The sequence below is a fragment of the Numida meleagris genome, chromosome 9 (genome assembly GCF_002078875.1).
Source record: "Numida meleagris isolate 19003 breed g44 Domestic line chromosome 9, NumMel1.0, whole genome shotgun sequence".
NCBI lineage: Eukaryota > Metazoa > Chordata > Aves > Galliformes > Numididae > Numida > Numida meleagris.
This window is the reverse complement of record NC_034417.1, coordinates 1224931-1240889: the sequence shown is the minus strand read 5'-3', so window position 1 is coordinate 1240889 and position 15959 is coordinate 1224931. Positions and strand designations below refer to the sequence as shown.

General features: G+C 49.3%; 1 protein-coding gene and 1 long non-coding RNA gene across 10 annotated transcripts in view; both read left to right on the top strand.

Moving 5' to 3' along the window:
* The window catches only part of HCN4 (hyperpolarization activated cyclic nucleotide gated potassium channel 4), a 164673-nt gene extending 159772 nt beyond the window's left edge, over positions 1-4901 (top strand). For all 6 annotated transcript variants that reach the window (XM_021407853.1, XM_021407851.1, XM_021407852.1 and 3 more), the window contains one exon: positions 615-4901. In XM_021407853.1, the coding sequence (XP_021263528.1) occupies positions 615-2182 (1568 nt within the window). In that variant the 3' untranslated portion in view covers positions 2183-4901. The remainder of the gene's footprint in view (positions 1-614) is intronic.
* Positions 6463-13863, top strand: LOC110403916. Of its 4 annotated transcripts, XR_002441905.1 has the most exons (6): positions 6463-6550; positions 7330-7426; positions 9981-10096; positions 11361-11505; positions 12705-12958; positions 13610-13863. It is a non-coding gene; the product is annotated as an uncharacterized LOC110403916 (long non-coding RNA). The 4 variants fall into 4 exon arrangements; XR_002441903.1 differs by having other exon boundaries at positions 12705-13863; XR_002441904.1 differs by lacking the exon at positions 6463-6550 and adding an exon at positions 6694-6773 and having other exon boundaries at positions 12705-13863.

Here is a 15959-nt window from a genome sequence, read left to right as displayed (position 1 = left end):
TTGCTAGCCTGCAGTTTCCATAAAGCTGGGGCTGGAAGGGCATGGCCAAATAAGATGGTAGCTGCATGTCTGAGGGCTTTCACTTGGGCCATCAAGTCAAGTCCTTATGTCCCTTCTTCGTAAACAAATTCCATTTCAGCTAGAAAAAAATGTTTGACTTCAGAGCAAACAAGATGCATGAGACATAAGAGAAAAAGATATCTCTGGAGAGTAGCTGAAGGAGGAGACTTCAACGAACTTGTATTTTTGAGGCGTTCCTTTGCAAACACAGAAATTATGGTCTTTGTTTTTCTGCTCTTTTTCTATAAATGGAAGTTTAGATGCCAAGTGAGAAACTTCCAGATTCATAAGCTTTGCTACCAGTCTGCCCCACTTCTCAAAACTGACTCAGCTGTCTAACTAAGGCTGTGTTTTCTGGGATCACAAAGTCAGTTGATCATACCACAAAAGCAGAAGATATAATGTTTATCATCTTGTTGCTGGAGCGCAGAGACTCTACCCAGATCCCATAACGACAGTGGAGACAGTGCCAACAATCTGAGGAAGGTCTGGCAGGAAGCCTCTCCTGCTTTGACATACGAGAATGACTCTTTCTCTCTTCACTTTCTCTACAGGTAAGAAAAATTCCATTCTGCTGCATAAAGTCCAGCATGACCTCAATTCGGGGGTTTTCAACTACCAAGAGAATGAGATCATCCAGCAGATTGTGCAGCACGACAGGGAGATGGCACACTGTGCTCACAACGTCCAGGCTGCCGCCGCCGCTGCCGCCGCCGCCGCGTCCACCCCCACCCCAGTCATTTGGACTCCGCTGATCCAGGCCCCGCTGCAAGCCGCAGCCGCCACCACTTCTGTCGCTATAGCCCTGACCCACCACCCGCGCCTCCCGACAGCCATCTTCCGTCCCCCGGTGTCTGTCTTGGGTTCCTTGGGACAGCAGTCCAGCCAGACCCCGAGACAGCTGAAAAGGCTTCAGTCCCTGATCCCGTCGACCGGGCCTTCTGCTGTTGGCTCTCCCTCCAGTACCCCGTCCCAGCTGCACACCCCAGGAGCAGAAACCCCTTCGTCCTCTTCCTACCACATCCAGCAGCTCGCGGGGTATTCGGCCGCTGCCGGCTTGGGGCAGTTCCAGGTGGGATCCCCTCCCGCGGGCTCTGGGCAGCAGGGACTGAGCGGCACGTCCTCGGCGGGGCTGAGCCAGTTCCAGCAAGCACCTTCTGGGTCACCCCTCGGGACGGCTCAGCCCCTGCAGCAGCAGCAGCTGCAGCGGCAGCCCTCCCTTTCCAGCAGTGGATTCGGGCACTTCCAGCAAGCCGCAACGAGCTCTCCATCAACGTCACTCACCCAGCTCTCATCGAATTCCCCCCCCAGCCTCCTCAACCAGTTCCAGCCCGCCACACGACCGCTGCAGGGGGGACAGTTACAGCAGCTCTCGGGCAGTGGAACTTTGGGGGGAATAAATCACTTCCAGCCCCCTCCTTCTTCCAACTCTCCATCCTCCAGCCTAAGCCAACTGGCACAGGCCTCTGGTGGGCCATCCTCGGGCCTGTGCCAAACACAGCCAAGTGCATTAGGATCTTTAACTGGAACGATAGCCCAGCTCCACCAAGAACGATCCCCTTTTGCCTCCGTGTCTCCTCTACAGCAGTCTGGTGTCGCCTCTCCCTGTTACACCCCTTCTGGCCTTAGTCCTCCTACTCAGAGCCCAGTGGCAACAAGAACTTTTCAATGTGGCCCGCTCGGGGCCTCGGGCTCTCACGGCTCTCTGCTCCTGCCTCAGACCGCCAGCCCACCTCCGCAGATCCTGCAGTCCAAGAGCACGCCTCCTGTGCCGCCGGGACGCTTGAACCAGGACATCAAGTTGATTTCTGCTTCCCAGCCATCCTTGCCCCAAGAGCTGGCTCAGACACTGAGCCAAAGTTCTCATTCCTCTAGAGAATCTGTTTCCAGCTTCTCTCCTTTTCCTGGAGGAGGGACTGGACTTCTGGGGAAGCCTTGTAGCTCAATTCCTGGGCGTGTGACTTTACCACGTCAGATGTCCTCAGGTTCTTTACCGCATCCGCTGGTGTTTGGGGCCAGCGCTGCAGGCACCGCTTCTCTGACTGCTGGTGGGCGGAAAGAGTCCATAGTGCTCACAGGGGATCTGGAGCCTGTCAGATCCAAATTGCCCTCCAATTTGTGAGGACTCCTTCCGAGAGCTGGTAATGTCAGCCGTGCGGTTTGGTTCCTGATTAGACTTTCATGAATCATTTCTTTCCTTTTCTTTTTTATTTTTCCCTCTCTTTTTTTTTTTTCCTCCATTTCTTTTGTTTAGGTTTAACTGTGATTAGAAACAAACAAAAAACACGTGGAAAAATGACAAAAAAAGAAGATAACCAGGTATTCATAGAGCTATAGATTTTTGGTCACTTGATTTTATAGAATATTTTAATACATGGAACAAAAGGATACGAGCAAATTTAATCCAACAAGGTAACGCACAGACAGGGCGTGTGCCTGAGCTGGAACATGTGAATGATCAGCCATAGAAGCCACCAAAAAAGGTTTTCCTGTTGAGACAAAGATCCAAGGTTGACGTGGGCCATAGGAGGGAACATCAGGCCGGGCCCGTAGCTGGTGTTTTTGGAACAGTTCTGGTTGGCCACCAGCTGTGGGGGGACTCAGGTGGCTCAATGTGTGCATCGGAAAGTGTCACTCTGCAGGTTTCTCCTGTGATCAGCAGGTTGCAGAGGAGGCAAGAAGAAGGGTGAGTTTCGTTAACGCAGTCCCCTCTAGGAATTTCAGAAGGGCTGAGTTTTTTGTTTGGACTCCATCTGAAGAAGATAAAGGTGACCAGGAGATGGACGGACTTGACTTCAGATGCTTGTCTCATTCCGCTGATGCTCTAACGTGGGTTGTGGGAGAAGTCCTGTCTCTGCCACCACACCAGGCAGCTGGCCTCAGCAGAAGAGCCCCAGCCTCAGCCTCTCTGTGGCTGGAAGTGTGCGTGCTGCCTTCCAGGGTAGGGCATGCAAAGCAGGGGAGGGATGAAGAAAGAGACAGCACTTTAACCTTCCCTCTCTCCGTTTTTATGTCTCAGTGTCCATGGGCTGACTGCTTTGAAGAAAACTGGGTAGGGTAAGATTGCAAGGTGGGCTGCAGTCGCTCCAGCCCTCTTCTTCCTTAGCCCAGGGGAGTTTGAGCTTGGAGGCACTGAGGGCAAGACCAGTGCCCAGCCAAGAATCCTCCAGATTTGCAAATATGTTTGTACCATTAAAACAGATTAAACCAGAAATCTGGCCAGCCATGGTCCATGCTTCTCCTCTGATGGGGGAATTGAAATCTTTTGCGTGATTTCACCAGCAATAACAGCCTGCACCTGATTGGCGTTGGTCTCACTCTGCTGTTGCAGCATCACTTGGACACATCTGGGGGCTGGCAGGCACCTTGAGCTGGAATATTTGGGCTCCCCTGATTTAAGGCAGTCAAAACGGGTGAAGAAAGGAAGGTGCCTTTGGGTGCACGCAGCAGTGAGAGGCTACAGCCTTTACCTCTAGAGCAAATGTCACCTTTTCTCTCTTTTCTTTTCCTGTCGATTCTTTCTTTCTCTTTTGTTTTTCCCTAGGCCAAGAGGTGTCTCCAGCCGCCTCACTGTAAACAGTCAGGTGCTCAACTTTTCTAACACTTGTTAGAAACACTTGTCCAGCTACCCTCTGTTCCCAGCTATCTTGGAGTCCCTCCAGCCCACAGAGGGAAAGCAGACCTCCCTGCAGCAGTGCCAAAAAACTTAATATTATCACAGTAATGATACAGGTCCATTCAACCCCTCATCTTACCTCTTCCCCACAAAAACACTGGCTGACAGTTGATTTTTATATCAAATTGTTTGCAAAACTCTTGATATGTGCCTGTATCTTGAATGTTGCTGCAGGCATTACTGGGCACTCCTGCTTCAACGTGCTTTGGTGGCTCAGAATTCAGATGTAATCAGCTTTGGTCTTCCGTAAAGGGTCAGGGGAACTCTAGAAAATGTTTTTTTCTACTAGCTACATACAACTATCTATGTGTGAGTGTGTGTGGCGGGAGGGGTGTGTGTGTGTTTGTGTGTGTGTATAGATTTTTATATATATATCTATATATACACACATGCTTTTATATATATGTAGTATACAGTCATACACATATGTAGTCTATTTATGCACATGTGTAAGCACGCACACACACACACACATATTTATATATATATATATCCTAGTTTTAAAATACATGTCCGTTTTGACCCTCCTGTAGGACTGATTGGCAGGTGATAATTATAACGCATAGATCCTGCTTTTCCAAAATATGTACAGGTTCATCTTGAAAGAGGATCAGTTGACGGAATTGAAGCAGACTCACAGACCCTCTCATAGTGTCAGAGGTATGAGTTCCTAGAGGAAGTCTCACAATATCCTTCTAAGTATTCTGTTTGTTTTAACAACCTTCTTCCCCATATACTAGAGGGCCCCCTAGAACGAACATCTCGAGAGGTTGGGAGCTAAGCTGTTTGGGTCTGGGGAATCTAGTACGAGCGAGTGGGAAGGTCTTCAGCCCAGCAATGCCAAGCCCTCATGGATGACTGTCCTGTGACTGCTGCATTGGTACTTGAATCTCAACAACCCCTGTGGACACTCAGACAAATGGAGGGGCACAGAAACACCCTGAGGGCTGTCTCTGGTAGCCGTGCGTTCCATCCACCAGTCCGGTGAACATCCTTTGTTCAGTTGGGTTCCTTTGCTTGAATTTTCACGGGGGTGTTGTTTGATTTTCCAGTTCTTAGTGGTGCAGTAGCCAATATTGAGTTACTCCGACTGGACCCCAGTCAACACTAGGCTTGTCTCAGTAGGTGGAACTGTATTAATTATTATTGTTATTTTTTGTTTTATTTGGGGGGGGGGGAAGGGAGGGAAGAATTCAAGGGGTGGGGTTTGCAATATAAAACACAATAAAAACCTTAGTAAATAAAAAAGTAAAAAACCCATCTCTCTGACTTGCTGTCTGCTTTAAGTGTGGAAATTCAGGCCGCGTGAGACAAGGTTTAAGGAAGGAAAAAACTCGTGTGGAATTTCAGCCCTCTCTGTCCTACTGGAGAGAGATGTCTGTGTTTTCATGATGTTTTCACAACTTCAGTGGTGTTTACCTGCTACCACCTCTCCACCTCAAACGTTCCTGTAGGAAGTGTATATTAAGCCATTGACTGTAACGTTTCTAAGCTTTTTAACAGTGTGAAGGAGAAACCTGGCAGTTGTTTTGCTAAACATGCATGAAATTCTTTCACATTACTGACAGATCTGGAATCTCTGGCTGATTTTATGATCCTCAGAGAAGAGCTTAAGGAGCTTTACCACAGGATGCAGAAGTTAACAGCTTGAAATAGGGACTACCACAGGAAGCAGACAAAAAACTGGATAAAGAAAGTACTGTTTCCAGGTCTCAACCTATGCTGGATGATGATGCCAGGGTCAGGACCTGAGGTATTTTTGGAAGGTAAAACTAGCCTCAACCCTTAGCTTTCATTGAGATTCTTTTTGAGTCTTTGTCCAAACCCAGTCTAGAAAATGTGCACAAAATTGGTTATGTGGGTCAGTAACTCACACCAGAGCTGCATGGCCTCGTGCCCTTTCTTCAGTGCCAAGAAAACATACAGCAAAGCAGCCCAGCTGCTAGAAAGTGCCCTACAGCCCATGGCAGTGAAAGGCAGCTGGACATCATGCTCCCTGCACCCTCCCAATAGGCTCACATTCATTTTACCTTCTCTAAAATCTCGTTTCCTTGGTACCTTCTCATCCAATGGTTACGTTTAGCCCACAAGCTGTAAATGAAGTCGGTGTTTTGCAGAGAAGGATGCTCAGACACTCACACTTCCACTGACATGGTGCAGCAAAGGCACGATCAAAGCAGGATGCTCCTTTCTCCTCTCCCCTCCTGTGTCTGATGGTACAGGAAAATTGGAGACCCTGTTGGTCTCCCTCCATCAATCCTCTGACCTTGTCTGTAATTGAGCAGTGTTGATGAAGAAAGAGCAAACCAAACATTTTCATCAGAAAATGCCATTTCCTTGAAACCAGACGGCTGTTCCCAAAAGGTCAGTTGTCCTGGAGTTCCACTGAATGAAGTGGAGCCAGGAAAATACCTTTTTTTGCCTTTCTCCCAAGAGCAGAGCAGGTCTCAATACCACAGAAGCACCGTGGTCCTCACAAAAAGTCAGACACTCGAGGTGTCAGTGACATGGCTTAGCTAATGAAGCTGATGTTTGCCTCAACCAGAGCATTTCAACACAGGTGGTAGCCATGTCGCTGCTCCTGCCCAGTGTGGGTGACGATGGGTGACATGGATGGATCAGCCAGCTTTTCCCTGAACAAAGCCTGGTTCCACTCTCCATGGAGACGTAAGAATCCTAAGGTGCTGAACAGAGCACTTGGAAGGGCTTGACTGGTTTGGCATTTGCATTGATGCCTCCTTATCTTACTGACAGGACTCAAGACCGCCCTGGGATTTCATGATATACACCAGCTGTCAGGAACAAACTGTTCGGGTACAAGAGCCAAGTCACCCTCCTACCAACAGGGCGGTCTCTCCATCTCCTGTTCACTGCAACTTCCACTGCAGTGCCTTGTGAAGACCCAGACCAATGGCATGGGGGCTTAGCGCAGGAGAAGACAGGATCTCCATCTCTTTGAGATTTCTCCCTCTTCCCAGTAGCAGTTTGTCCAGGGCTGTGGCTGGGAATTTCAGCCTTGTCCCACAAACTGTCCCAGGTAGGCTGGCTGCCACACTTACCCTTCTTCCTAGGGAACAGCAGACAGTCTCTGGTTATGGGAGAGAGGTGAGGGATCCCAAATTGATACGTCTTTAATCCCAGGGGAGATGATAGGGACAACAGGGAGATTAGAACAGACCTTTTCTCAACAGTGCTTTCCTTCCTGGGATTATCCGTGCCTTTGCACAAGCCAGCCTTGGCCAGAGAGAGCAATGATGCCAAAGCTACACCAAAAAGCAGGCTGAGGCTCAGCACTTGGAGATGAGGTTTTCTCTTCCTCTTTGCAAGCTCTCTGAGCTAGTTGTTTGTGAGGTGATGAGGTTCATTGAGGACAAAATGGTGGACACCAGCCTCAAGACCTCTTTGCTCTACGTTGTCCTCCAGCCACAACCACTGCAGGACAAGCCCTATCCTGAGCAATGTGTCTGCAGGAAGCCTGGGGATGGGGTTGTGCAGCAAAGAGCTGACTGCTTTTTTTACTCTCACCCTTGAGACGAAGTGCTGGGGACCTTGCTTGGCCCAAAAAGCTGACCAGGAGTTTCTGCTTCCCATAGGCAGCGTTGCAGCTTCACCACTGCTGAGCTGGAGACAGCAGCAGCTGGCACCAGCGTGGACCCAGCTCCTGATGAGACAGGATCTTTCCCCTTGAAGGTAATTCCCCTGCCCAGCACTGCTGGGTAGCAGCCACCTCTCCAAGCCCCTGATAGATTCACCCAAGAGAGGGGAGGAAAGAGGCTAAGCCTTGGCAGGACACCCCATGCCAGGCTGTAGGGCACTGCTGCAGAAGATGGGATGGCTGTTCCTTGGCTGCATCTGCCATGGAGACTGAAGCCAAACAAAGCCCTGCCAAGCTGGACCAAAGTGGAGAAGCTGGGACACACCAAGGTCCTGGCCTCAAGCCTCAGCTGAGCACCAGCACTTTTTGCTGGGGATCTGCTTGCTGATGCAACTTCACGCAGACCCTTGGTGCATGGTGAGGCACCTTCACACAAATCCCCCCCCGCCTGCTGTCTTTTTCCCTGCTGGTGAAAAGGAGGAGGTGAATTTTCACCCATGTATATCTATCTACACGTTGGTTTTTGTCCTTTGAAATAATTCCCTTTTTGGCTCACTAATTCCAGCACACTGAATGTGTGCCTAAGCCTCACTTTCATATAAGGTCATGGGTGTCCAACCTTGGCTTGCCTGGGCTGCACTGAGTGAAGAGGAATCATCTTGGGCCGCATGTACGTAGGTCACTCCAAAAGTAATGCCTCCTATTTATTTCCATGGAAATGACAACAGATACAAAGAACACAATAACACTGCTTGATTGAGCAAATTCTCAGCTACAAAACACAATTTTTCAACACAGTCACCACCACTAGATGGGCATTTTTGCTAGCAATGAACTAGTGCTGCATGCCGCACTCGTAAACACTAGTCATTAAATATATACTATAGTTAATGTATTTAAAGTAACAAAATTTATTTCAGTCTTTAATGTTTTCATTAAAACATAAAAAAGAGTAGCAAAAGCATAAAACTAGTGGGACATTTGACCTTGTTTTTGTGAAATTAATGCATCAGTCCAGTTCAATGGCAGTGGTTGCAATTCTCAGTGAGTTCTCCAAGTGTTCAGTGGAGATTTTTGGTGAAATCTTACACTTTCTGTACTTCATCCTTCAAAACAGTTGTTCACACACGTACATGATGCCAAAAAGTGATGACACGAGTAAGGCGTGCTGGGCTGCAGGTTGGCCGTGTCTGCATTAGGTGGTGATACTCATATTGCTGAGTATGGTACCATCTACCTGTGACAAAGAGGAAAAACCCTAACAAGGCCTTCCACTTACATTTGCAGGAAAGTAGATAGATTTTTTTTACTCTTTTTAAGGAGTCGTTGCAAACCAGCTGCCTTTCAGCCTCCAGCTACCAGCTGACCCTAATCACTAGCAATGACTGTTCTGCTCAGGTCCACCTCCAAGCAGGCACCTGATTAGAAAAGACACAGACTGAAATCTCCCAGAAAAGGTGGCTGCTCGTTTGTGTCAGTGGAGGAGAAACAGCTTGATGGGTTGGAGTGAGAGCCCAGCAAATGGCAGACCTCCATAGGGCTTCCCAAGTGACCTCTTGTGCCCACCTGGCAGGCTGCCCCAACACGATCCCCCAGCGTAGGCAGCCTGGCTATGTGTGCCTTAGAGGGGAATGGGAATGCCTGAAGCTGCAGGGCGGTGCTGGGCAGGAAGATGTTAACAGCATCTCAGCACCTTCTCCTCTCTGGGAAGCTGCTCTCCATGGTGTGCTGCAAATTAGACAGCTCTTCTGGGTCATTCCTTCCCTCCTCCTCCTTTTGTTTTTTATACACCTGCTTTCTTCAGCTGTGATGAGAATGTCTGGGGCTCGCCCACACTCTGCTTTTCCCCTCCAGCTCCATGGCATGCAGAGCCAGTGTGGGTGGCTCACAGCAGGTCACATCCAGGGTCCTCCCTAGGCCTGCTGCTGGCTCCCCGCTGCCCTGTCCACCCACTCCAGCCTCCTGCTGTGGCCAAGGGATTCTGTCAGCTCTGTCCCTGTGCACACCCATCACTGTCAGCTCCTCTCTGCAGATAGGGCTGGGGATGCATGCTGCTGGCCTGAGCCACATCTGCAGCTCTTGGCTGTGCTGCCAGGCAGGACTGTGTCCCTGATGGATTATTAACCTTTTCCACGCTGCTGCAGGCCCCTCTTGCAACTTGATCTTTCAGGTCAGTATAAGCCTCGTGCTCCAAAAGAGGCTGTGGCAGCTGAAGAGATGCTTTGGAAAGATGCTCAACCTGCAGCTTTTAATCCGCTCTACCAAGAAGGCTCAAGTGTGAGCATAAACCCAGAGAACCACGTGGTGGGCACACATGAGAGATGCCAATGGCCCAGAGACCAACGGAGGGACTTGACACTGGTGCATGGACACCTGGCACACATATGGTTTTCCTGCCCCAGCAAAACCACCTTACAGGGTTTGGTCCAAGTAGTGTGAACACAAGCAGCCACCAGTCCTGGGAAGTGAAGCTCCCTGAGAGCCCAGGAGGCACAAGCACTGAGAACACAGCATCCACCTCTATATTTGTGTCATGCTGCTGTTTACTTGCTGGGTTTTCTTCAGTCTCAGTGCCTAAACCAACTCTGTCCGGAAAGGGCTGCTTCCATCCTGACCTTCATCACATTGAAACTCCTTGCTGGCTTGCAGGTGCCCACAGGCTAATGCTCTGCAGCTGGGAAGGGCCTGGTGCTGGGGAGGGAGATGGGAAACACCTGGGGAGCCTGGAGGAGGGGCTGGAGCCTACTCCTCACAGATCTGGCAAGGTAAGGGCAGTGGGAGGATTTGGATGTGGTTACCCAGGTAAAACCCACTTTTTGGGGGTGCTAATTATTGTTAGGAGCAACTGTGGGGTAGAGAGTGAGCCCTGGCTTTGTACTGACTGCTGGCTGCGCTCAGGAGGTGCCCCTGGGGACTTGGTTGGACTGAGAGTCTGGGAGGTGCCCTAGTGCACTGGTAGCTGTGTGTCTGGCCTTGGGGTCTCTCTGCACTAGCAGGCACAGGGCTCAGGTTGTGCAGCAGGTGCTAGTTCCACTCTGGGGTTTTCCATCTCAACCTGATAGCAATCTTGGGGGGAAGCTAAGATGGTCTCCATTCAGTGAGTCCTGTGCTACTGAGCCCATTGCAGCATTTACAGCACCAGGGACAGGTAGAAATGCTGCAGGCTCCATATCAGCTGGGCTGGGAAGAAGTACCCTGGGTGTCTGAGGGCAAGTAAGGCTAGCAAACACCGTAAGGAATTGGAGGGGATTAGCCCTGGGAGCAACTGTGGCTGAATCACTGGAGCGTGGGGATGTTGGAAGGGCTGCAGGGCCAGACAAACACCTTAACTGGGGCAGGCAGAGGGGAGGGGAAGGAGCCCAGGTGAGATGGTCCTGCTGCCCAGGTTGGGCAGGGCTGGGAGCCTTCTGGAGGCGGGGGACAGCAGTGACACCCCCACACTGGGTAACACAGGGGCAGCCCTTGGGGCTGAGTGGTCCTGGCAGATGGATGGGGTCTGGGCGAGGTGCAGAGCTCCCAGAGAAGGTTTCCCTGGCAGCTCCTCAGTGCAGATTTATTTATTTCGATCACGAGGCTCCAAGCCCTGACTGCAGACAGGAGATGGATGGGAGCAGAGCGTGACCGGGGCTCTGCCTCGCAGCAGCTGCGGGGAAAGCCCTGTGCGAGAGAGAGAGGCAGGGAAGCCGCCTCCGCAGCAGCAGCACAGAGGTTGGCCAAATGAAGTGGATGCTGTTCCCATGGAGACAGCGCCCACGGAGGAGAAATGGGGCCTGGCGCGCTCCTCAGGCACAAGGAGGCTGGGATGCGGGGTCTGGGAGGATGCTGGGTGGGATGGAGCTGTCAGGCACACAGCCACCCCCTGGGGGAAACCTCTCACCCTCTCTGTGGGTGGGGGTCCTAAATGGGAGGCCAAAGTCAGGCCCTGGCTTTCCAGCACGCATCTGAATGTCCCAGCCCTGTCTGCGGAGGCGCTGCCAGCCTGAAGCAGTGACGGGGCTCATGGTGGGGTTGCTCTTTCTTCCCTCTCAGGTTGGAAGCCCAGAAGAGGGCACATCACCCCATCGTCACAAAATGGTGGAAGTACAGGAGCTGTTAGCCCAGAATGAACCAAAGGAAATGGGAACACAGCAAAACCTTCAGTGAGTGCTTTTTCCTCATCTGGAACCTGCTAAGGGTGAGTACTACCGATTTGGATTAAGTTAATGCGATGGATTTATTGCTCTGTCTGCAGCTCATCTCATGTAATTCTCCCAGCCTTCAATGGGGTTGCTGCAGGATGTTTTAACCAGGGCTGGCACAGGTGTGGAGGATCTGCAGGTACTCAAGTCCCCTGGGATCTGGTAGCTGGCTGAGACAGCTGGGCTGGAGAACAGCATTTCCTCATAAGAAAGCACCAAGGAAAATTAATGTTTGCTTGACATTCAAGCCCTGTGATAGCCAGCTCGGCGAGAGGAAGGTCTGGAGGAGAGTCAGCATGAGCTAGAAAAGCGCTTTGTGAGAGGGGTATCCCAGGGAAGAAGGTGGGACAAGGGGAGCTGAAATTCAGCTCAGAGCAGGCTGAATCCTTCTTTGTTCCACCTCGTTGGCTTTGGGTTCATCTCCCCAGCAAGCTATTGCTTTCAGGCTCTTCTTGCCTGAAGAAAGCAAGTGCACAGTCTGGATCTGTGGGTGTTTCCTTCTGCCACCTCTTTAACCCCTTGTTCTCATTTTCTACCATCGTGCCTGCCAAGGGGTTTTGCTCTCTGTTCCTGCCTGCTGCCTCTGGCCCTGTCCGCCCTGCACCTTTTCTTGCCTGCTTTGGGGTGACTGTCCCCTTGACTCCCAGGGCACCCATCACACCGGGGAGCTGGCAGGGCTCTTGGAGGCAGCTGTGCATTGTTTGCTTATGGAAGGTAACAGGGGCACACCTCAGAGCACCAGCTGGCTTCTTTTTTCTCCCAGAGTCACGCTTCCCGTGCGTAGTAAGGGCAGCCACAACCTGGCTGAAGCCTGGAGTAGGGGAAAAGCTGCACTGGTTTTGGCTAAGACAAATTAGCTAAAATTATGTCATACCTTCGCATCTTATTTGAGACGAGCAGTGATTTGCTGCTAGTTTAAACCCAGTCTCAGTTCTGTCTCGAGACACGAAGCTGCTCTTACTGGGAAAAGCCTGCAAGTGTTGTACCAATTTATCTAAGGTGTTGGAGTTGCTGTAAGTCAAACCTTTATGCCTATGCTGGAAGCATAAATGCTATTAAGGAAGGACACAGTGAGGCATGAATAAAAATTAGTTTGCTGCATGAGTTCATTACTATGCTGCTGCTGCTAACAAAAGAGTCACTAATGTCAGTCTCCCTAACTGAGGCTGAAGAGAAACAAATTAATCTTTTCCAGGTAGATGCAAAAATGGTGCAGGCTGGGGTTTGCCTTGCAGTTTCGCTTACCAGCAAGGCATCGCTGCCATCTAGTGTCCCTGCCTTGCACTGCCAGCTCTGCACAAGGGCACAAGTTACAGCTGCTTTTACTTCTCCCTGGCCTAAAACGGACTACCTGTCTCTCACGAGCACCGTTTGGTCTGGCTTGACCTGCAGAGCACGTACCAGAGCAAGCTACCTGTGCTGCCCGAGCAAGAAGTACTTTCACTTCAGGTTAGTGAACAGAGGTCGCATCTCTGCTGTACCACCTCTCCATGCCTGCACCTCTCCTGCACCTTGGTGCTCCCAACTCAATCTCTAACATCTTTGTTCCCGGTTTCTTCACTCCTTTACGCGTACACCGCCGCTTCTGGCATGGCTGAGGAATCTCTGTCCGGCCACAGGGTCATGGAATCCTGAGAACTCAGTGTGCTTCTCTCACTATAATTTTGCAATACCTTGACTGGCAAAAGAGGGAGAGGAGGGGGCAGGGGGTGTGAAGAAGTGCAGTAGCTTGCATTCCTGTTTGCAGAGGTCGGGATAAGGAAGGGTCTGATGCCCTAGGAACATGGGACACGAGGAACTGGGGAAGCTGGCTGGCTTGCCAGCAGTCTGGATTAAGCACGAGGGTAACAATAAGGATATCATTTACAGCATTTTGAGGGCTATATTTAAAGAATTATAGTATCGCTTTTCTGGGATTTAGTGTCTTATCAAGGCTCTTCTCTGACATGCACTTTCACTGACTTGAAATCCTTCCTTCTGCTGCTCGCTTGTTACTTGGGGTATTGTTGCTACTGAGCTTCTGAAAGTGGCCAAGGAGACGCTGCTTCCTCAGGGTCTGTGCGTGCAGGGGAGGAATGGAGTCCTCCTGTTCCTCTGCAGGAGGCAACTCGACCAACCACAACAAACAGTGCAAGTACAATTCCAAACCTGGTCACCGAGCGGGTGAAGGGAAGTAGAGGAGCAGCTGAAAAGAGAAACTCTCCAAACAGACCAGAGTTTGATTGGATTAAAAAAAGTGTATTGGACGTCCAATACAAAATAATAAACATGAAGTTATTAAAAAAAGCCATAGAGTATACAGCAAATACTACAGAAAAGCAAAAAAAAATTGTACAGAAAGGTAGACGTCTACAGCAGTCCTTAAAATTATTCTACATGAGAATCATAAAACAATATACAGGTTTGTTTCTTTCCCCAAATCTCTCTGAGGGAAGCTGCCACTCAACAGCTTGACTATGACACTACAAGGATACACAATGTCCAAATTTAAAATCACAGGATATGTAAGAAAACGTAGCATTAAAATGTGAAAAAGTGCAATACAGATTGTACACTGAATCGAATAAATGTTTTCTTTTAGTTTAACCTTAAAAAACCAACTTTGAACAGTTGTTTTATCATTAAAAATATTCCCCCTCCCCGAATTCAATGACAATATTAACATTCATGGTGTTATACATAAGTAATATTCACAAAGACCCACCAGCTAAGAATACTGTGTACGTAAGATGGTATTTCTTTGGGTATAGGTAAAAAATAGGCAAAGGAAAACATCCACCCTTCTTTTCAGGGCAAGGTATGCTGTTCTGTTATTTAAATACATATTCTGTAGCTTATTTTGCCCTGAATTGTATTGATGGAAAGTCCAAGCATCAGTTTTCCAGGTGGCCCATGGTGCTCCAATTCATTGATTTCCTCCCTTCCCTCAAATAATAAATAAACCCAGCAACTGTGCTAAAAATGACGGTGCAAAGAGTCCGGGCAAAGAAAGGAAGTAAAACCACGGCCCAAGGCCCCGCTGCTCTCTGGGACGATTCACTGGCTTCCCTTTCCCCAGCAGCGGGGACCAAGAACACGGGCCCAGAGCTTTAGTTGCAAGGCTACAAGGCAGAGGTGGCAGCAATCGGGGTTTTGTTCTTTTACATCAGACCAAACAGTCTCTTGTGCCCCAGCAGCACAGCGAGCCGGCCGAGGGGCGGTGGGCTCCAGCAGTGCCCTACCTCTGCATGCCTGCTGGTGCCTGCACTCCCTGCACTGGTAACGCTGAGCTTCCAGGAGAAATCCAACAGCTTCTCCCTATCAAAGTTCTGGGTTTCCTTTCATCTTGAAAGTGAAAATACACAGGAGTTTCCTGGGCGGATGGGTTCAGCTTCTCTGATTTTTCTCACTAAGATACAGTCCCTCCTTTTATGCCATTCCTCCTCGGACCACGGCAGAGCCAAGCGATCGTATACATGAGGAGAAAATAGATAAAGCTTTTTCTTCCCCTCCCACTGGATTTCCCTTTTGATTTTCCTTCCTTTCTAGACAGATATATGAACAGCACCTGAGTCGCTAATACTGTTTTTCTTTTCAAATGGTTCAAAAGTGTAAAAAAATACATTTTGCCTTGCTTTCGTCTCTCAAGAATCCTTAAGAGGAGAACTCTTGTTTAAAGGGCCTGGGATGGAGAAACTGCACTGGGGTTGGCCTTGCTGCTGAAGGATCCTGTGGACATGATGTAAGGTGAGATGGACAATACGCTTTTGTTTAGGAGAGGCCCAGGCAGCTCCTAGCACCTGCAGAGCTGCTGCACACAGCACCCGCTGCCCGTGCTGCTCTCACGAGGCGGCCTTTAACCTAACACCACCAGAACAGAGCACTGCTGCCAAAACAAGCCGTAGTGTCCCCTAAACGTAAGGAGCCCTACTTTACAGGAGGAAATGTTTTTAATGTTTCTAAAGGAGACTCTCGCTGCAATTAGTAACCAGAGACACAGTATGCTGGAGTTACAAGGAAGGACGTTACAGAAGATGCTTTCATTTTCTTCAGTCTTTCGAGTCAATGTAGAAAGACAGGAAAACAACAATAATGAAACCTCCCCCTGGATTCCCTCCCCATCTACTTTTCCCCACTCAAAATATTGAAACTGCACAAAAAGCAACAAACAAGCCTTTCAAATTACATCTCAATTCAAACAGACTGGTAATCTCACAGTGATGAGAGGAGAAAGTCAGGCTTTTAATAATTATAATATAAAAATAATAATAAAAAAAAAAGCTTACAAATAACAGTGCAGCATCCCAAAAGGCCATGGATTAACTGCCAGAAGGGGACGTAATTATATGCAGAATAAAAAACAAAACAGAACAACCCACGCTGGCAATGAATTTTCATACACAATAGAACAAGCAGTCAAATGTCAGTCTAGGCTGTGGAAAACAATAGTTTCTCCTTTTTTTTTTTTTTT